At 37.1% G+C, this 21,362-nt stretch overlaps 3 protein-coding genes across 3 annotated transcripts; all 3 read right to left on the minus strand.

Moving 5' to 3' along the window:
- Positions 1-2,861: 2,861 nt before the first annotated feature.
- LOC109533783 (zinc finger FYVE domain-containing protein 1-like) lies at positions 2,862-5,057 on the minus strand. The gene is made up of 7 exons (XM_019899186.2): positions 4,911-5,057; positions 4,640-4,813; positions 4,348-4,497; positions 3,996-4,202; positions 3,628-3,775; positions 3,419-3,565; positions 2,862-3,366 (listed from the first exon to the last, which is right to left on the minus strand). The coding sequence occupies exons 1-4, from the start codon at positions 4,974-4,976 to the stop codon at positions 3,999-4,001; spliced, it is 594 nt and encodes a 197-aa protein (XP_019754745.1). The 5' UTR covers positions 4,977-5,057; the 3' UTR covers positions 2,862-3,366; positions 3,419-3,565; positions 3,628-3,775; positions 3,996-3,998.
- A 208-nt stretch (positions 5,058-5,265) lies between these two features.
- On the minus strand, positions 5,266-6,074 carry LOC109533776 (zinc finger FYVE domain-containing protein 1-like). Its single transcript, XM_019899181.2, has 4 exons — positions 5,981-6,074; positions 5,718-5,924; positions 5,513-5,649; positions 5,266-5,458 (listed from the first exon to the last, which is right to left on the minus strand). Exons 1-4 carry the CDS (start codon positions 5,987-5,989, stop codon positions 5,281-5,283), a joined length of 531 nt encoding a protein of 176 aa, XP_019754740.1. The 5' UTR covers positions 5,990-6,074; the 3' UTR covers positions 5,266-5,280.
- Positions 6,075-13,000: 6,926 nt separating this feature from the next.
- On the minus strand, positions 13,001-20,341 carry LOC109545878 (retinoid-inducible serine carboxypeptidase). Its single transcript, XM_048669794.1, has 10 exons — positions 20,197-20,341; positions 19,914-20,051; positions 17,149-17,284; positions 16,489-16,681; positions 16,233-16,343; positions 15,977-16,172; positions 15,728-15,811; positions 15,423-15,665; positions 13,293-13,447; positions 13,001-13,202 (listed from the first exon to the last, which is right to left on the minus strand). Exons 1-10 carry the CDS (start codon positions 20,255-20,257, stop codon positions 13,140-13,142), a joined length of 1,380 nt encoding a protein of 459 aa, XP_048525751.1. The 5' UTR covers positions 20,258-20,341; the 3' UTR covers positions 13,001-13,139.
- Between the last annotated feature and the right edge of the window lie 1,021 nt (positions 20,342-21,362).

Raw genomic sequence — 21,362 nt, forward strand, 5'->3', positions numbered from 1 at the left:
GGTTCCAACGCTTCGGCGCACATGCTGTTTGGCGCAAAACGCGCTTCCAATCTGGATTGAGTGCCGTAATTTCTTCTTTTCTGTTAAAATTGTTTTAGTGTTTAAATATTTCGATGGCCTCTCTGGTGAGTCTCGGGTAGTATCTTTCAGATTGGTGCAGGATGTCCACTTCGTCGAATCGTATTTGTTGGCCGTCTAGCAGTGCGTGCTCCGCTACTGCTGATTTTTCTGTTTGTCCCAATTTGCAACTTCGTTTGTGCTCCGTGATCCTAGTGTTTATGCTTCGTTTTGTGGTGCCGATGTATACTCTTCCACAGCTGCACGAAACTCTGTAGACTCCTGGTGCTGATAAAGGATCCCGTTTGTCCTTGGCCGATCTCAAAGTCTGTTGGATGGTTCGAGTTGGTTTAAAAATGGTTTTTACTTGGTGTTTCTCCAGTACCTTGCCGATCCTGTCCGTGACGCCATGTATGTACAATAGGCAAGCCCAACTCTTACGCTCATCATGCGTCTCTGTTGTCTCCGAGCGATCTTCACTGTTTTAATTCCAACCAAAGGCCCTTTCCATGTGTTTTAATTCTCTCTCTAACTCGGCTGGTTCGCAGATTCTTCTGGCTCTTTCGGTGAGAGTTTTGATGACTCCTCTTTTCTGACTGGGACGATGGTTTGAACCAATGTGCAGGTACCGGTCGGTATGTGTCGGTTTTCTGCACACCGTGTGGGCCAGCTTTCCGTTGGCTTTTCTGGTCACCAAGACATCCAAAAAAGGCAGAATTTATTATTTAATCCGAATCCAGACATGTAAATTGAATTGAATCCGATGTCGCCGAATGAATGGGGGTTCGTCCATTAATTGGGCGACATCTACGTGGATAGGATGGTATCAACTTTGAGTACATTACTAGATAATGTATATTGCAATTTATGTCATATTAGTTTAATAAGAGCCCGTTTATACACTTACCCCACTCCACCTTAGTATTACTGGTGGGGCTGTCCGTGCGGGCAGCCACACCGATGGCAGGACCGATCAAGAGGCAGGTTAGGTCATGTTTAAAGATCTCAGTGGCCTCTCTGGTTAGTCTCGGGTAATACCGTTCAGATTGGTGCAATTCGGGTAATGTAAGTAATTGAAAATTTGTCCAATTCGGGTCCAATAATGCAATCCATTAGTCTTTAGAAAGTAGCTGGAGCGGAGTGTAACCCAAGTGGAATGACGCGAAATTGGTGAAGGCCCGTTCCCGGAACGGTAAAAGCGGTGATGGGTTTACTCTCCTCTGTGAGCGGGATCTGCCAGTATCTTTGTTTGAGGTCAATACTGGGAAAATATCGCGCTCGTCGCAGTTTATCCAGGATGGCATTGATGGAATGGAAGTGGGTATGCGTCTTTGTGGCTTACGGCAATTACCTTTTGGAAATCTATACGGAACCGGTATTTCCCATCTTTCTGGCGGACAATTACTACAGGTGAACTTCAAGTACTGGCGGATGGTTCTATAATGCCGTCGGCCAACATCGTCCTGACTTCCGTGTTTACGATCTCCTGCATTCGGGGATTCTGTGGTCGGTCTCGCTGTTTAATTGGTTCGGATTTCAACAAGTGGATGAGATGTTTTACCAAAGGGGTAGTGCCGTAAATCTAGTCAAACTTTGGTAACTCATGGTCCAGAAGTTGCTTCAACCGGGTCTCCTCCGTTTTTGTCAAAGTTAGACTGGGTTAAGCATCCGATATCGGTCCAATCAAAAATCTTTCTTTTGAGACTTACTGGTATCCCGGCTTTAAAAAATGTTGCTCACTATTCCAAAGGCTATGCTAGCCAATTTTGATCTTGGTCTTATTTCAGCCGGTTTACTTTCTTTGTCTATCATTATGGTATGTCCGAAGTAAATGTATTTACTTTGATTTTTCCAAGGAGTATTCCCTATTCTTATATTTGCGTCCATGTTAATGATTACTTTTGTTTTGGCAGGCTCATGTTCAAGCCGATCTTTTTTGATGCTGGGTTAGTTGTTTAATCATGTCTGTCAGTTCTTTAGTGGTGTTACTCATTAGAAAAATATCATCGGCAACTCATAAAAACAATCACAGGAGATTGTAAATTTGGATTGGGTGCGGTTTAATTAACCCTAGAATACAAATATGACCTAGCGCTTTCGATTGTTAAGTCACCAAAATGAAACCGTTCACATTGAAGTCTGTAAAGTGATGTCCACATTTAAAATTACACATTTAAAAATACCCTTAAAAATGCAAAAAATGAAAACTTAAAAAAATCAAAATGTTGCAATAAAAACCATGGACTGGTCGAAATGAGTAGTCAGGCGACCAGTCCAACACAATCATAAATACCTCAGATAGATTCCATCGATGTTGATTACTACCGCTTCCTATGGCAGTGATTTGAAGACATTTTCCTGTGCCAGAGTAAATAATTTGTACACATTTGTTATTAGCACACACGATCCCTCTTCCATTATATTTTTCCTCCTCCATCGTCAACATTTCACAAGTAGTTCTGTCTTTTCTTGTTTTGTTATTTTGGGAAAATATTTCCATTTTATTTAAATATTATTATTATCCTAACTATGCCAAGCCGGAAACAGTTAACAATCGCCAATATTAAAGTTATCTGGATTCTGACCTTCAAGCCCATCCGTGTTGTAGTGCTTCGTAAGATGATAAAAATTGTCTAGATTATGCCCATTATTTGCCAATTCATAGAAAGCAGCCCCTCAATAAAATCCTGCCGTATTCCCATGTTACTCAGGATTAGCTTCATTCTGGTAGCTATTTGCGTGCACTGCCTGGTTAGCTATAGCTAGATAGATGTATCTGTCGTGTTCTTTAGTAAAACACTGGGTTCAGACTAATCGTGTATTATAAGTATTAAGACACTGAACGGATACTACAAAATATTCTACTGAACAACATACTGTTACTTTTTTGACAAACCCTCTGGTACTCTTCTGCTCCGAATGTAGCCACCATACATACACCACAGTATCCACTTGGATTGGAGTTTGTCATTCCCACATGGGAATGCCTAACATACCTGGGACATACCAGTTATTAGCTTTCCTTAGTCCTTGATAAGACGAAGCGTGTGTTTGGAAAATAGGTGATAGGGCTGCTATTGGGGCTAACTGATGACTTTTCTGTGGTCGCCGCTGTCTCAATGTCTCACTAATTTAAGACTTGTGGTAATTATGTACTCGACGGTGTTAATAGTTGAATTAGAAGCGTAAACCTTGCTTGATCGGCCTTCCAGTACTCCGCTAACTTCACTAGAACTAGCCCTTGTGGACGCCTATTTCTTGATATCCTTCACTGATAAGGGTTTTACATTTGCCGATAAACCCAAACTTCTAAAAACTTAGCAACATGAGCTCATTATTTAAATACAACGTTATCATTTACATTGTAATCCCGCTTCTGCAATGAAACGATATTCTATAGGTATTCTAGAGGAAAGATGATTTTTCTTCTTCTTCGTGAGCCATTTGCAGCCCACTCCTGGAGGTTGGCCTCTTTCATGTATTTCTACGCCTGTCTGTCCCGTGCCATCTGGAAGTTCGTCCTGCTTCCTACTCGTTTCTTTATTTTTTTTCGTTTGTTTATATCATTACCTCTTTTGTGGTCTCCACTGTGTCAATCTCGTTGTCCATCGATTTTCGTCTTGTCTATCCACGTGTCCATTGCCATTTCAGTTCTGCGATACGCTTCTTTATATCTATGACTAGTTTTTTGTCGGATTTCCTCATTTCTAATTTGATCCTTTAAATAAAATAAAAAATTAAATTAGCCCTAAATCACCAGGCGTGCTATTAATTTATCCATTCTGAGATTGTTGGTGTGTATAAAGAAAAACATAATCCGCCTTATCTTAGTGGACTGCTTATAGGCATTTTGATCATCAGAAACAGTCATGGTCTTAAAACATAAAAATATGCTTCATTAAGCGATTGAGTGAGTTATTTTTTTAAACTTTACTCACCATTTACCGACAAGTATCGCAAACTCTAACGGGCGAGTCCCAACCCTTCATGGGAACAGGTTTTCTAGAAGTTGAGCAATTGTCGCAAACACCCTTACCACAATCTCGACAATGATGTAAAGGGAGCTGGGCTCTAAAGGGATTATTACACAACACGCAATTGATGCACTTACTGTCTGGCGTCCAGTAACTTGGCCTCACGTATTCCTGTAAAATGTATCATTGTATTCATTTGAAACAAAGCACAGAAAAATATTTATTATCGATTAAAAAAAAGATGTACATGGTCTTTCCAACTCCTCACAAACGCCGTATTCGTTCGAAAAACGACCATTTTTACAGTCTCACTCACCTTTATACAGTTTTTAGGTACATCGTAAACATATTTAATGGCTGATATGGCATGCACAAGTCTTTCACCAATATATCTTGGTGTAACTTCTCCACTCAATTGTTCTTCGGATATGTTCGCTATTAAACTTTGCCCTCTGCCCTCGAGTTCCTAAAAGGTGTCATGTTATATTTCATAAAAAAAGGTAATCCAAAAATCTTACAGCAAGAAAACTGACGCATTTTGAGCAAATTTTCCAAATGAAAAATTAAATTGCTTTCAGTTTTTGCAAGGTTAAACTTGGGATACTTACATCAAAACATGCATCGCACACTCGTTCGGATTCTTTCCATCCTCTATGTGGCACAGGGCATTTTTTCGAGGAACAGCTTCCACAGAAACCTTCACCGCAACTTCGGCAATGATGTTTCGATGGTACAACTCTATTTTGCCCACTTACAAACGATACATTGCATTTGAAGCAGGCCTAAAACAAACATTTCCTGAGTCACTTTCGTTTCAGCAGCAACTCTCACATTTTTTCTAATTCACTCAAATAGATAATAACAAGAACACCATTTTACCTTAATTTCGTGGTTAGGTCTCCAATATCTAGGAGCAATTTTATCATTCATATAATCCAAGAGCATCTTAGTTGGCGGGGAACTCACGCTTGCCACAGCGTCAGTAATCACAGAAACTCCATCCACAACTCGTTGTCCCGAATGGAAACTGCCGAAGAGCGGTCGATCCTGCAAGTTGGGTTTATCCTTTTAAAACAACATTGAATCGCTGTTCAAATTGGCGATAAATTATACGAGAGGCTGATAAGAACACGTTTGCACATGGATATTTACACGCGGGGTTTGATGGACTTTATGATGATTTAGAAAGCAGCAAAAGTGTTTACAGAAAGGATGCAAATGAACAGAATGCAATACTTTTATTTTTAATCTAATAAGTTTTCAGTGTTAGTAAAAAACTAACAGCAAAACTGATGTTAGGTTGTTTGTTTTGTAAACATCTTTTGAACGGGTGTTCTAATAAGCCTAAACTTATTCCTGGCCACATGTGGGCGACTTCCAACTGCACAGCACAGTCTTCAGGATTTTTGTTTCCATACCAGTGCTCTCTGGAAACAAAATCAACTTAGCAACCCAAAAATTGGGCATCGCTTGAAACTTACCGGCTTTTGTAGATTACTCCGCATTTCGGACAATGTATAACATATCCTGACCACATCAAATTTAGGTATGATGTCCAAGAATTATCTTTGGTGTATTTAGGTTCAACAGTAGACTTTTCCCCATTTCTAACACATTTCTGTAGGAAACCCAAGATCATTATGAGCAAAAATAAATCAGTGAAGAATCTCTAATATGCTCCCTTACCTTACATAAATACACAAAGTTTTGATATTGGTGTTGCAATTTGCAGGGCGTATTGCATTTATGAGGCTCATCATCTTCCTTATGACCAGTAGAAAGCACACAACTCGCACTGCATGATTTACACTTTTCCGGGCATGTGAAAAATTGAGCCAAAAACTTCTCGTGATTTGACTCAGTGAGTGGAGAGAAAAACTTATCATTCAGACTCTAAAAAGTCCAGCTTATTGAACATTCAGAATTGCCAATGCTGCAGCTCAACTCACTTTAAGCATTATGAATACGTATTTGGCCTTTCTGACCGAACGCACACTGGAACTCTCTAATTCCGTTTTTGAATTTCTGCGCTTAGACGGTCGCACGACGTCTCTTGGTTATCTCGTGTTTTTACACCAATATATTTGATAAAGCTGAATTCTTCACAATTTGACCCCAAATCGGCAAAGTTTTGTCGCAAAATGTCTTCAGGTGTTACGTTCGGGTGATTGTTCAAAACATCAGTATATTGTGTTTCGTGATATATGATCACACCAGGAGCCAATCCTGAAACAAATAATTAAATGTAAACCAATAAACGCATTATATTATCTTGAACTAGCGAGTTCACAACATTAGTAGTAAGAACGTTTCAATGTTTAGAAAGTCCCAAAATGAGAATTACATTTAATTGAAGATAAAGCGGGGGGTGAAAAGGTTTTCTACCTGGCCCCAAACCAAACAAACAAAGGTTTCATTTTGGCCATTTGGTCGCTTTTAGCAGCCGGCACACCGGGTATTATTATTTCATTCTGTAAAAACTGAAACAGTACATACCCCAGAAATGCTGGAAAATAATAAAACTATATTTCAAAACAGAAATTAGTCAACTTTCGATACAAGCGACGTCTGAATGTTCGAACTGAATGTTCGACCGTGAAACGATGAGATACGCTACGTGTTTGTGACTCAGCCACCCTATGGGATTAGGGCTCTTGCGGAATAACAGATGTGTAAAGAAAGAAGGAGCCATGGGTTAAAATGGGGGTGGAAACAAAAGATATGGTTTTGTCAAAAAAATTCACTAGCATTTGACCCTCAAAAATAGGGACCACTAACTGTCGATTTTTAATTCGTATTTCTAATTTTTTTAAAAATATTTCTATATTTTTCTAGTTATTATTTCTTAACCATAACGACTACGACAATAAACGGAATTAACCATCTGACAATTATTTCGCCTGGTTGAAAGCTTGAGTATAATGTCTGATAACATGACCCATGGCCCATGACGTAAGGTCACCACTTTTTAACCCTGTCTTTTATGAAAACGGGTCGCTTTAGGGAAAACTTCATTAGAAGTATTTACTCCATTGAGTCTGAAGATTCTTCTTCTTCATAAACCGTAGTTTCTCTACTACTGGAGACAGGTCTCTTCAAGTTTCTTCCAGATATCTCTATCCTGTGCTTTCTGTGTTTAGCTTCGTCCCGCTGCGGCTTTAATATCGCCAGCCCATCTCTTCATTGGTCTACCCAACTTTCGTTTACTTTTTTTCATTTCAGTACTCTAGATGCCCATCTGTTGTTGTCTATCCTAGCCACGTGTCCTGCCCACTGCCACTTCAATCTGGATATTCTCTCGATTTTACTCGTTATTCCGGTTCTCCTTCTAATCTCTTCGTTCTTTATATGATCTCTCAAACTGACCCCTAGCATTTGTGTTTCCATAGCTCGCTGCGTGCATTGCAGGCGATGTACGCTGTGTTTTGTGAGGCTCATTGTTTCCAGCCCGTAAGTGTTTACTGGGAGTATGCAGCTATCATACACTTTCCTTTTCAGGTTCATAGGGATATCTCTGTTCCTGAGTATTAATCCTAGTTTTTTGTATGCAGCCCAACTTTGACCCATTCTTCGGGGTATTTCTGCTTTTTGAATTCCTTTATCAATTTTGAGTTTGTGCCCCGGGTATATATACTCGTCTACATTTTCGACTTCATCCGCTCCGATTGAAAGTTGAATGTTTTGTGTGCTGAAGATTTTTGTTTTTGTAATGTTGACCTCGAGTCCCATTTTTTGAGAGGTATGGTTTAGTTGTTTGATCATAGTCTTCAGTTCCAATGGGTCTTCGCTTATTAGAACTACGTCGTCCGCAAAACGTAGGTGGTTGAGACATTTGCCTTCAATTCTAACTCCGTTCTCCTCCCAGTTTAGTCCCTTGAACACGTATTCTAACGTTAGCGTAAATAATTTGGGTGAGATGGTATCGCCTCGTCTTACTCCTTTTTTTACTTTTATTTGCTCCGTTTTCAGGTCTTCATCTAATTTAACTACTATTACTGATATTTCGTATATGGATTTGAGGAGTCCTGTATATCTTGAGTCTACCCTGGCGTTATCTAAGGAGTGCATAATTGCCCATTGTTCCACTGAGTCAAAAGCGTTCTTGTAGTCGACAAACGCTAACAGGATATTGATGTTGTATTTGTCAAATCAGTAACGGAGAGTTTGTATATGGTCGGTCGTGCTCTAGCCCTTGCGGAATCCGGCATGCTCCACTGGCTGGTAGGAGTCTAGTTTCTTAGTTAGACGGTTTGATCTTCGTGAGGAGCTTGTATAGGTGAGATAGTAGGCTTTTTTTTCGGTGTGGTTTGGGAAATGCTCTTTTATGCACTTCCCAGAGCTGGTGGTCTGTCGCTCTGGGTTGTGTGGGACTCCAGCTAAGCTGTTTACCCACTAAAACTGAATTTGTTGTTGATTTGGTTTGAGAATATCTCAGGTAGGTATTTTGTTTTTGACTCCTTTACCATGTTCTTCCTTTCTTTTCTTAGGTTTATTTGGAAGATGGTTCTTACGAATCTATGGCCGCTGCCTGTGTCAAATTTATTATGGATACGTTCTTGCAATATGTTTTCTTGTTTGTAGGGATAAAATCGATCTCGTTTCTTGTGCGACCGTTCGGACTTTCCATGTCCATCTTCTCTGGGGTTCTTTTTTAAAGAATGAGTTCATCCAGTAAAGCTGTTCGCTTTGTAAGTATTCTATCATTTTTCTCAACTGTGGCGCAGATCCCCCCTCCGTTTGCTCGAGTTTCCCTAGGGGGGGATATTTTGTGATTCTAACTGACTGGTGACTTGGTTTTTAACCGCCGGGCCATTCTCGAATAGCGACGCCTAACCTCAGAGAAAGTCGTGTGGCGAACTCTATCCGCCACTTCCCAAGTAGCAGCTCCAACCGAAATGCCAGCTATATCTCACCGCATAACATCTGCCCCGTTTCGGTTCAAACACAAGTTCTAATACTAAATATTGAATCGGACGTCTAAGCTAGGGCCTACCCACAGACTACATACTATACATACAGGCCTACCATGGGCCTAGCCTTACTGTATAAGTATTTATATAAACAATAAACAACAAGTAATATATATTTATATGTATTTTTGTGTAGTTGTGTCATTTATCCCTATTATCAGCTGCCCCTTGCGACACAATTAAAAATAAGCAAATGTAGTGGGTTCATAATGCAGGTTTGTTTGAATTCTTTAATTCTCAGCCACCAGGGCGCGCCACTTTAGCGACACACTTTCTACAAGAGTAAGAGTCGTTTCTCTATATAAGCCTTGTTCTATGCTGTGTACCTATTCTTGACGACTAGGGAGTAGAACAGCCGAGAGAAGTGGGCGGGGTTTTATGACAGTAGGCCGAAACGGTATTCTTGAAAAAAAATTGAGAGAGGGAGTCGTTCCCCAGGGAGGGGGAATGATCGACTGATAGGACCCAGTAGAAAGGGCATCTCTCCGTGTTTTCCAACCTCAAATTGTATTTGTTTATGTTTTAGATATGAGGAACGGGTGTATCGATCTTTTCAACGAGTTGTGCTTAATTTAATTTTAAAATGCAAGTTGAGAAATTCAATAATATTATAATGACATGATAACTGAGGATGTCGATGATGCCATGGAATAATTTGGGGTTCCAAAACATCGCTGGGACAAGATATCCTTTGATCTAGGAGACCATAAAGTAATAAAACTGTTTAGAAGTCCCGAAAATATTTGTACATTGTTGGTGGAGATGGTGTTTTATTAAATATACATTTGTTAAGGATCCTACACGAGAATAAACCTTGCTATTTGGGACCTGTTGTGGACAAATTCTATCAGCGATTCCCTTTGCTTGAGCGATAGCAGCCTTGATTTTTCACAATTTGCAATGGATTCCATTGTGCGATTCCATTTTTTCTGAAAGGTACATTTACTTCAGTCTCTTTAAGGAACATAGACTTATTTTACGATTCATTATAAAGTGCTGAAGGAAAGCGGCTACATAAATGAAATTACCGTTTTACTTTCAATTTGGTAAATGAATATCCTTAAGCAGTTAAAAGTGTATTCATTTTACTAGTACATTACCTTACCTCAATAGGGCACAAAAGCAATGAACCATGCTTAAAAAAACAAAAACTTTTAATAAGTATCTATAAACGGTTTGGAAATAAATATGTACCAGCAGAAAACGAGGTAATAAACGACCGTTTCTTAGCTTAGATAAAGACAAATACATGATTCTTAGATGTCTTTCTCTTTTAAAACCAAAGGTTGGTACGAGTTCCGCCACAATAGTAAATAAATGACGTTGGCGAGCATGTCAGACCGTCAAAAAATTTTCAATTTTGATCGGTCAGATAAGCTGGCAACACTGCTTGTAGGGACTGCGTGTTCACTGGCAGTCCCTATCATTCAAGAATATTATTTTTTTCCGCTAGGGATCTTGAGCGAGGAGCGGCTCCCTGGGATGCTCCCGGGGATACTCCCTTCTCTCAATAAGCCTTATTCTACGGAATAGACACACTGATGAGTCCGATAGGTATGCCCGGGACGAAACGCATGGTGCTTCAACGAACGCCATAGTCGTTTACTTTTTTTTAGTTAATTGTTTTGGTTAATGTTTGTTTATGGTTAAGAATCAATCTTATAGGGGAAAAAATGTTATGCTACTTATTTTTCTGATTTTTCACAGGCATGTATATAATTAAAGTGAAGGTCATAGACAACATTTAAATATATCTGTTCATTATTTTAGTAAGCAGAAAACAATAAAAAAACAAACAATATCCATGACTATTAAAACTCCAAGAGTCCAAATCTTTACTGCGATGAAATAAGCATGAATTTCAGCAAAAGCCACTGAACTAAAAAGGTGCTAGAATCCACAAGAAACCGTGGTTTTCTGTGTTTATAACTTTGTTCGCAATGGAAGTATCAAACCGGCAACGCGGCAGTGATTCGCGCAAGCGCAATCAGCCAGGACTGGTGCGGACGGTTAAGAAAAAAATATCTGCGGTAGTTCCGGTATTTTGTAATACACATTTTCTAATACACATTTTGTAATACAATACTGTCAAAAATACACCTCCTTATAAAAATTACGCATATGTCCTTAGACTTTAATGTCTAAGAAAACTTTTTTAAACCAAGTCTAAAGAGATAATGATTTATCACATTTTACACACAACAGAAGACTGAAACCAAAAAAATCAAAGAGTTATTTTTTCTGATGTGCTCTATTATTGGTACACCCCATGGCAATTTCATTAGAAAATATTGGTTTTTGTCATAAATAATTGTGTTTTACCAAAAAGCTATTTTATCGAGGTGAAGACGAACACCATGATTAGACAGTATAAAAAAATCGGTTTTAATTTTAAGAACTATAATGAAGAAAACGTCGCTAGGGCACTCGAAGATATTCGATTAGGCAGACAAAGTTTAAGACTGCTGCTGAAAATAATAAAATTCGAAAATCTACCTTACACGATAAGAAAAAAGGAATAAAAACGAGCAAACATAGCGGACAATGCCTAATTTCACACGAAGAAGAGAAACTTAATAAGAATAAGAATAGGCCTCGTACTAGGTGCTAAGACGATTTTTAACGCTTTATAAAGAGTCGTCCGCCTTTACTCCAGATATATCTCAAATAATTAGGGGGTATATAATAAATCAATATTTCAAATAATTAGGGTTATTGAAAATTTTCTTTTCAAAATTATACTTGTTTTTCACCCCGAACGACGGTAGTTTATATTCAAAATTAATAATCTTGGTATTAGTCTCTCCTCGAAATAGAGTTTCTTGCTCCCATTGCCTTTTATGTTGCCTTGAATATTAAACGCACGTGGCCACACAGATCACAGAGTATGTTGGCAACTACACCAGAATTTAATGCAAATTACATACAGTTTATCGTTTATATAGGAAAATTACCAGTAATTTTGTGATACCTTATTGGTTGATTTTCTCAACTTAATAACGGTTTTCACCGTTAATATGTATTTTCCTAGCAGGAAAATCGATAGCTCATATTATTTGTGGCAATTAGCCGCAATGGATGGCGGTTTTTTCCTTTGACGGCGTCAGGACTCTGATTTTTCACACGATTTCAGGTGCTAACTTAAAGAAGTGCCGATCCTTTGTCGGCACATTAATATATAGTAACACGGCGCAAAAGTTGATCACGTTCATTATCAGAACACAGAAACGTAATTCTATTTCAGTTGCAGGAGGGTAAATAATAATTTTCATTGAAATTAATGGGGTTTTCGGGTTTTTAGGCCGTCGTTCGGGAGAATTTCTTCCTGGCGTTTCGCAAGCACGTGTGGCTTGCATCTTCAGAAGTGGTTTGCTTGGACACTGTTCCAATACGATTCCTTGGGCACAGTCCGTATTTATGCACTGGTTGCGATGACGTGGTTTGTGATGACGTCAGGAAGAAATTCTACCGAATGACGGCCTTAAAACCCGAAAAACCCATTAGTTTCAAGGAATGGCCTCAAAAGTCTATCTCTTTTGTTAAGAATTATGTTTTTAATAAAGGAAGTCATTATATATCATCACTATTTCTACTATCATCATCATTGTGCATTTTTAATGAAAAATTTCAAAAGTAACATGTTCCCTTTGGAACAGCATTTTGAAACCTATTACCAAGGTAAATCTGGAACGTTGTAACCTTAGAAGAAGTTACAGAAAAATAACCGTTTATCACACCTAAATTACGAAACACCTCTCCTATATCTATTAATCGTAATCGATTGTCTCCGGTTGGCGACTCCATAGTTATGCGATCGGTCCTATTAGGGGAACAGCACAGTTTGCAGGTTTTCGATATCCGCCGATTTACGCGAAGGCCCGTTTTTGATGCCATGCGTTCGATAAGTCCTTTTGTCAGACTCCAGAGAAGAGAAATTCGGGCGAATCGGAAAAAATGCGAATCAATTGGGGGAACGTATTTGATTTCAAACTATGCGAACTTTCTTAAGAGAATGTAATTATTGCAAAAGTGATTAATTCTTTTAATGTGACAGTCTATTGATAATAAATAGATGAATATAATGTATAATTAAGATTACCCATAACTAGTCAACTATTATCTAATCAGATCCATTTATTTATGTAACATCAACAGTCCCTCTCAAAATGTGGTCCATCGTATGCGGGTTATCTGTTGGTACCTGTTGATGGTTAGTATAATATAATAACGTTAATAGCCTACATTCCAATGGTATGTAATGTTGGGTTCACAGCAAGAAGCAATTACTCACAGCGTGTCCAGCTCTATTGATCCAAAAAAAGCGAAAATTTTTGTAGCTTTTATAATATCCCTCATTTACGCCTTTCACAATTATAGGAAGACGAGCTGACTGTTTATATCCATCAGCTCCACTCCATTGCAATTTGTTTATCCAACTTATGGTTCCTGCAAGATTTGGTTAAATATAAGCCGATGAAGCATCGTTAATTTGATATATGTCAGTGGTGAATTCATTACAATATTTTATATTTCATCGTCACGACTCTAAAGTCGGAATTCACTTTAATTATAACTTAATAACATTTTATAATTTTGTAAATGTATACATCAATAAAACATTTCAAAACCACTGTTTTGGGAGTACAGAAAATATAGTAAAAAAACTTAATTGTTATTAATAACTGAGATATTTGCAAAAAACGAGATCAGGAGGATGGCAGCAATGTTTTTCAAGGTAGTCTGCCTCTTTAACATTCCGTAAATATCATCCTTCTCAGAATAATACGTAATAACAAAGTTGAAAATTTCAACTGTTAATATTTTTTTGAAACTTTCGAAATATTTTTCTGGTACTCCCTAAGGAAGCTTCCAATTTTGAATCGCCCTGTATGATCTGCTTTTAAATTGAAAAAATGAAAACGAAAAAAAAAGAATTAATTTTTCGCACTACATTGTTATTGGCAATTAGTGCAACATCTGCATTTCGTTTGCCAAGAAAAAGACGTTGGTAGGTGAGACCGTGGATCGAAAAACCAGCAACTAAACTCTGAAGATTTATTATAACTTCGTTGTCTGAAGAACTGTAATTGGACGGAGTTGGAATAGGGAACGTTCTATAATTGAACCAGAATATTCGAGTGTTGCAAAACGGCTATATAAAGCAGCGCGGCACACCCTAGTTAATTATTTAGTGAACAAGCTATAAATCAAGCTTAAATAGTAGTGCGAAAAATGTTAACATAACCAACCCAATATAATAAAGAGACGGAAGAGTCAGGATATCCTGCTGAGAAACACATTCTGGGTGGGTGATCTCCAACATGGCTCTTAAAAATGTCTTCTGCACTCTGAGAGCACCTATTGAAACTCAGCTATTCGGGGCCAGTGGATCCATCTTTCTGCTAGCATATGCCAACGATATAGATACGGTGAACATAAGCGTCATAAAAGTAAAAAAACTGTTTTACAAAATCGAAAATAAACCGGCATATATGGGGCTTATAGTCAACTAGGCCGAAACAAAATACATATAGTTTCAAGACGAGGCAGAGCTAGGATAGTACAAAATGTGACAATGGACACATACAACTTTGAAAATGTAAAACAATTTAAATACTTAGGGTCCACAATCACATCCGACAACGACATGAGTGAAGAAATCAGAGAACGCCTAGACTCAGCCGACAGGTACTTATACGCTCTAAAGGATATACTAGAGTCGAAATACGTGACTAGGAGAACAAAAATCAAAACACATCAGACCATGATGAGACCCGTGGTAATGTACGGCTGCGAAACCTGGACCCTGACGATGCAAAATGATGAACTCATTCGAAGATACAAGAGGAAAGTTCTTGGAAACATTTTCGCACCAACCAAAACAATCAAACACCGAATCAAAACAAATGCAGAACTAAAACAAATATACAACCAGCCAGAAACCTCATAAAGGTACAAAAGTTGAGATGGACAAGGCAGCCAGAGGATAGAATGGTCCGCTTAAAATGGGACGTAGCACCAGAAGGAAGATGACCACTTGGATGGCAGAGATTAAGGTGGCGTGATAATATAGCATCGGATCTCCGAAAAATGTGCATCGATAATGGTTTAGAAGTTATGGAAGACCGAAGCATAGGGATTTAAATTGTTGCCTCAGCCAAGGCCTTCCAGTGGCTTTAGAGCTACGGAGTAAAGTGAAGTATCATCGCAGCGTCCCATCAGTTATCCGTCTTTTTCTATCGCATCACAGAAATGTCGGAGCGTATGCTGCTTCAGATCTTGGCCAGTCTGGACTGGAATGTGAACACGTTCACGATTTTTAGTATCGAGTGTATTTAGCGAGAAATGCCATTTAAAAATGTTTATTAATAAGACAGCCTTATTGTTGATATGTGAAGTTTTGTTGATAGAAGAAGTATACCTGGTGTACTTGCAATTAAATCCAACTGGCCATTGTAGACTGTAATTTCCAGTGCTGTTTCATTTAAAAGTCGTTCTACACTCTCAGTTACTGGCTTCATGAAGTCCATTTTGACGGCTTGAAATACTGCTTCACTTTGCTCGCCCCATTGTATGGGTATATCTTTCAGTTCTAAAGACTTTCGGACTGGTCCGTTCATCAGCTCAGAAAGGTTTCCATCAACGTCTTCCCTTGTTAAGTCGTCTAATTACGAGAAGATTTGTCAGTTTTCTCAACGTATTCAGATTTGACCAAAGTGAATGTACCTTGTAAGTTGACGTCGTTTATTTCGATGTGCAGGATATCTCTAATAATCTGCCCGGCCATTGTTGTATTTCTAAGCCATGAATCTAAATATGATTGATGATCACTTCAATGGAGGAGTTTATAAAGGAGTTTTTCAATCAATTTGATAGTATAGGTATGGCCTTACGACTGAAATGCGTCTTGTTGCTTGATTAAACTTACAATCAAAACATATTGTAGTTGACTCGTTTTAAAGGTGAAAAACTCACTTTGATTTTGCTTTACATTTTTGGCTTCCACAGGCTTCAAAACATTGTAATAGTTGACACTAGTCATCCCATTGATAACTACCTGGGTAGCTTGAAAGTATGCACTTGCTAGTTGAAACTCGTTTTTATCAATCTCTGTTTCCGCCACATCGGTCACTATCTTTAATAACTCGTAATTTTCAGGATCGATAAAGCCCTATTTTAAAGTTATTATTTTTCCAATGTGTGATTACTGGACTTCAATGACTGTATTTACCAAGTTCAACAAATATGGTGGCCAGCTAGTGAGTGAGCTTATCGGCGAAACCCATGCATCGCCGAGACCGATTCCTTTAAAATTGCAATTAATTCTTGCAGCCATAAATTCCTAAAATTCGTTGAAGAGATTAATTTTCTAGTATTATCGTGTGAAACTACGATTAATTTCAGTTTTATAGTCAAGTGGTTGAGTCTAAATAGCAGAATATGGAATATAGAAAATGGTCGTTAGTTTTGCTAGGTATTTTACTTACTTGGTGAAGCTTGAGTGCAATATCCACAGTCATTTTTCCACCATAGGACTGTCCATATATGTAGAGGGGAACTGCTTCAAATTCTGGTTTTTGGGTAAAGAATCCTTTGAGAAAAACTAAAAAGTCATCACTAATTGCTTCGTTGTCACCAGCAAAAAGAGATGAGTCATTCACATCTTCTACGAAACTATATCTGCAAATCGTAATAATCTCATGGTGCGTTGCAACATGTGGATAATGACTTGTAACTTGTATGATGAAAGTACACAGTAGATTTTTAAAAACATGACCACATCGCTCAAGTTATCACGGTTCATTTATCAAAGGGAATTTCCGATTGTGTACTAGTGCATTTGTGAGTAGTCAAAACAATTACATTAATTTTATACTTCAACGAGGCATTTACTCAATATCCAGTCAGTATCAGATTGTTGTAGTAATGCACGATAGTGATCAATTTAGTACTTCTGAAGTATGCTGGCGACAGCTTAATCCAGGTATTCTGGATTGACTGAATATAAAGAGCAGAAATCTACGAGAACTTTTTCACGTAGAAATGGGCCACTTGTTTCTGGTCAATGCGATAAAATTCATATTTGATATTGCCGTTATTTCTGTGAGAGTGGGTGTTTTTTTGCTTGTAAAATCTCTAACTCGTACCCAGTTCCTACAGGATTGTCAACGAATAGAACGTTCAAGTAATTTATCCAGCTGTAATTCCTTATGTTTTGAGCTTCATCCCATGGCCCAATTTCCTGGAAGTTGCCGATGCCCGTAGAAGATCCTCCTGGTCCTCCTGTCAAAACAACTGTGTTATTGTCTTTGGTATAGTCGTTTAGTCCAATATATTTTTGCATCTGCTGATGGATGGGACGCATATTTCAAAACTATTTTGATTTTCCTCCAGCATTAGAGGAAAAAGGAATTGGAAATTAAATATTTTCTTGTTATATGTTAATAGTAAAATGTTAATAGTAAAATCTCATGTGCTGCGTGGCGTGAATAGAGTGCATAAATGCGAATAAAAATTTAAATTAGATACGCAAATTTGTCCCTGCCTTTTGGCAATTTATCATTTCGTTTTTGATCAGAGGCCCAGCTTAAAGCGATATTTATTCTGGGACCCTGTTGCTCTTGTTTACTTAGCACTGTCGATTTTCAGAAATTTGCATAGGCACGGCTGGAATTTGTACACAAGAAATATCTACTACTATTGAGATTTTAACCTACACTACCTATTCAATTTTAACTTTTCGGAATGATAACGAACAAAATATTTTTTTCATGTACCACGGAATCACTGGGGAACTGTTAGTTTTAGAGTGCTATGAAAATTGTCAAGTTTTGATAATCAACTCTCGTTGTTTTTAAAGCATTTGGAAATCGATTATTGCAGAAATCAAGTGGGTTCTCAGTTGTCAAGTTTGGGTTGGTTTGAGTTAGTTGTCAAGTTGGTGTTAAGTTTGTTGTTGTTGCAAAATTTGACAATTTTTTTTTATGTATGATTGGTGTCCTTTAATTATTTTATTTAAAAATGCTGCTTCTATTCGTTTTTTTTTTCAGTTTTCAAGATAGTTCTGATATTTAATTTGTTACCTACTTAATTTTATTTGGGATCCCGGTAATAAATGGAATGAAAAAGTTTGGAATGGGATTAGTTGGATATTGTTTAAATTTTAGATGTTCATTTTCATTAAAACATTTGACAATAAAGGAATTTATATAATTAGTGAAATTTAAAACTTCGCTTGCGCATTGTCTTTTTTTTAATTAGATTCATTACAATTTTTTTTTTTCTATTATGTAAACTTTTTACCATAATCATTCGATTGCAAATAAATTTACTTTGCAGATATTGTTAAAAGTTGAATAATAGTATTAATACTTAATTGTGTGCGTTCTTTAAGATTGACGTAATTTTCGTTTCATTATACACAAAGGTGAGTTAACAGAGACGTTAGTGAATCAAAACTTACCAAAATATGGCTTCGAATTATACCTATCTCTGCTATTTTTTCTAAAAAAAGTGCTGATTTTTTTATATGGTAAGTCGATTTTCTTATTAGATGATTTTGAATGTTTACTAGATATTTGGTTAAAAGGTGTGTAGGTGAATTTAGGAACTACTAACTATTGGTCGTAAAGGAATATTTTTATGAATTTTTGAAACTCTGTAAAACGGTGCTGTTTTACTACCAACGTTCTGTTGGATTTTTATAAAATTTTGAACAGCTGTCCATATTTAAAAGTTTATTAGTTTTTTGGTTATTGAAACTATAATTCACGATAACGGGTGTGTTCACCGGTATGTTTTTCGGCATCAGTTATTTGTTTATTAGACAAATTGATAATTGTTTTCTCCTGAAGTTATTTCTTTTGTCTTCACTTATTTATACCATTTTTTCCGGGGATTTCAAATAATTTCAAATGAGTGGGTAACAACATCTAACAATCTGTAACAGATGACGTTAAAAAAATACTTGATTTTAACAGACTAAACTTTTGAGGCAAACACACAGGAGAAAGATATTGAAGAAACAATCGCAAGGTTTTAATCTTCCTCCGAAAATGGTATCATAGGTACCGAAATCGCGTATCAGCTGAAAAACTAAGTCGACAAAACAGCAAAACTTGGTTATTTCAATAATAAAGTTTTCTTTGTTTCTTTATTAAATCAGCATAATACATAATGACACATAAGTTGCGATTTTGGCTTCTTTACTTCTTTTGGGTATGATACAAAATATATATCTTTTGGTTTTTCTTACTCGTTTGCAAAATAGTCTAACGTGAGTCTTGCCATTGGTGAAAAATAAATGTATTGTATTTCTTTTTCAGATGAGACAATTTGAATCAGCGTTGATTTTCAATAGGTTTTCGACTTATTAAACCATAGGTATACACCACTCTTCGCACTTTATAGGTTTTCGTTGAGTTCAATTGCTTTTCATCGCCCATTCTTGGGATATTTCGCTCATTGTCTATTACCAGATTAGCTTTTATTCACCTTGACTAGTTGCAATATTGGCCGGTCATTTAAAATTAATTAGTACAGACTCCAGCTGATAATTTCTAAATTGAAAAGATAACCTTTTTGCGTATAAAATCATTACGGAGGAATAGTAGGTACTGCAAGTAATGCGTAATACAAGTACCTAATGCCTTGAAATATTATTAAATATATATGGTTACTGCAGATTAAATTTTATGTCCAATTATATCCAAGTCGAAAGATGTGTGTGACTCCCCGAATGTGACTCACTGGAACTAAATTTGATTTAATAATAATTGTATGATATGCATTGTTAATTGTTAAGTTAGACAGCGGCACAGAACAAAAATGAGAATAGTACATCTTATCTACTACTACTATCTACTAACGACTACGGAAAAACCAGGTATTTTAACAGCATGTGTAAACTAACCTTGCAGCCAAATAACTAACGGTCTTTGAACATAATCTTCAGTTGCTGTAGTATAATGCAGCCACCAAAACATGTGGGCTTTTTCTCTGACCGTAACATATCCCCAATCTTGTTCATTGGGACCAAATCCTACTCGTCCTAAAATTAATTTAACAAAATTAACATTTTTGCTGAAGATCATCTTATTTGCAACGTGATAATTTGGAGTTATATTTTCTCTTTTGTTTCCTATTTTGAGGTTTGCATTTTTTAAGCGGGTGGTTAAGGTTACGGATCTACTTGCCTTGAGTTGCTGGTAGAGTACAAGAAACAATAATAACAAATCGTTTAAGGACAGCAAACATGTTGCTTTGTAAATTTTGTACTTTATGTGAAATCAAATTAATAACACTAACGCTGATGTACCTGACACTTGATAACTGATATGGATCAGATACAATATCTGTTTAGTACTTGAGAAATACAAAAAAAAAACATGTGTATTCTAAAAGTGTTATTGTTTTGTCATATCCTCTATGCTAAATGCGTCTTCGAAATTAGGAAAATGTTATTAAACATTTCTCTTCTCCCAGCTTTAGTCTTGAATATTTAGTGAAAAATTAAGCTAAGCTGTCACATCTAGGGTTTTTCCAAAATTTACGACCCATTCCCTTGTCTTATAAACGAAAGGCCATTAATATCCAAAAGTAATTTGGTATTAAACCGCAGTCTACGCAATATCTCTGGAGAACGTCGCCTTAAAAATTTAATACCGCACCATGTGTACTTGGCAATAAAATTTAACACTCAGCGGACGAAGCTCATTGGTCCAGGAAAGATACAAGGGAATAAAAGCAAAGATAGAACGGAAATGGCCGCTTTTATAGAAGTGCACATTTCACCCTGCGGTTAGGGTAGATTAAAAGAGGGTCCAAATGTGACCTGTGAAAGGAAATGGCGCCGAGGTCACACTATAGTGCAGATGGTTTACAATTCAGGGTGTTGCGTAGCGATAGGAAGACGATGGGGTGCATAGAGAATAAATTTTAATATTTTAGACATACATGTTTTAGGAAAATATTGAACAATGGGTCCGTGTCTTCTTTTGGTATGTGGATTTTTTTATGGAGGTCTAGTCACAGGCCTTCCGAAAGTGCTCATACAAAAACAATCACGTTTTAAACGATTCTGATAAATCTCATATTGCAAATTCATAAGCAATTGCCAGGTCACTATAATTGCATAAATAGCAACAAATAGCAATCAAATAGATAATTGAAATGCTGAAATGACAAACAAATATGAACCAGAGTTAAATTTGTTTTATTCACTGAGACAAATATTTTTGCATTAGTTGAGTAGGCACTTAGTAAAATATATTAAAATCCACAAAAATTAGTACTAGAAATTGTTCAAGCTTTTACTCACTTTTTTCCAAAATACAGTCAAAATTATTTCAGATTATTAGTC

This window comes from Dendroctonus ponderosae, unplaced genomic scaffold (assembly GCF_020466585.1).
Source record: "Dendroctonus ponderosae isolate FM_Combo_2020 unplaced genomic scaffold, Dpon_F_20191213v2 Dpon_F_20191213_1, whole genome shotgun sequence".
Taxonomy (NCBI): Eukaryota; Metazoa; Arthropoda; class Insecta; order Coleoptera; family Curculionidae; genus Dendroctonus; species Dendroctonus ponderosae.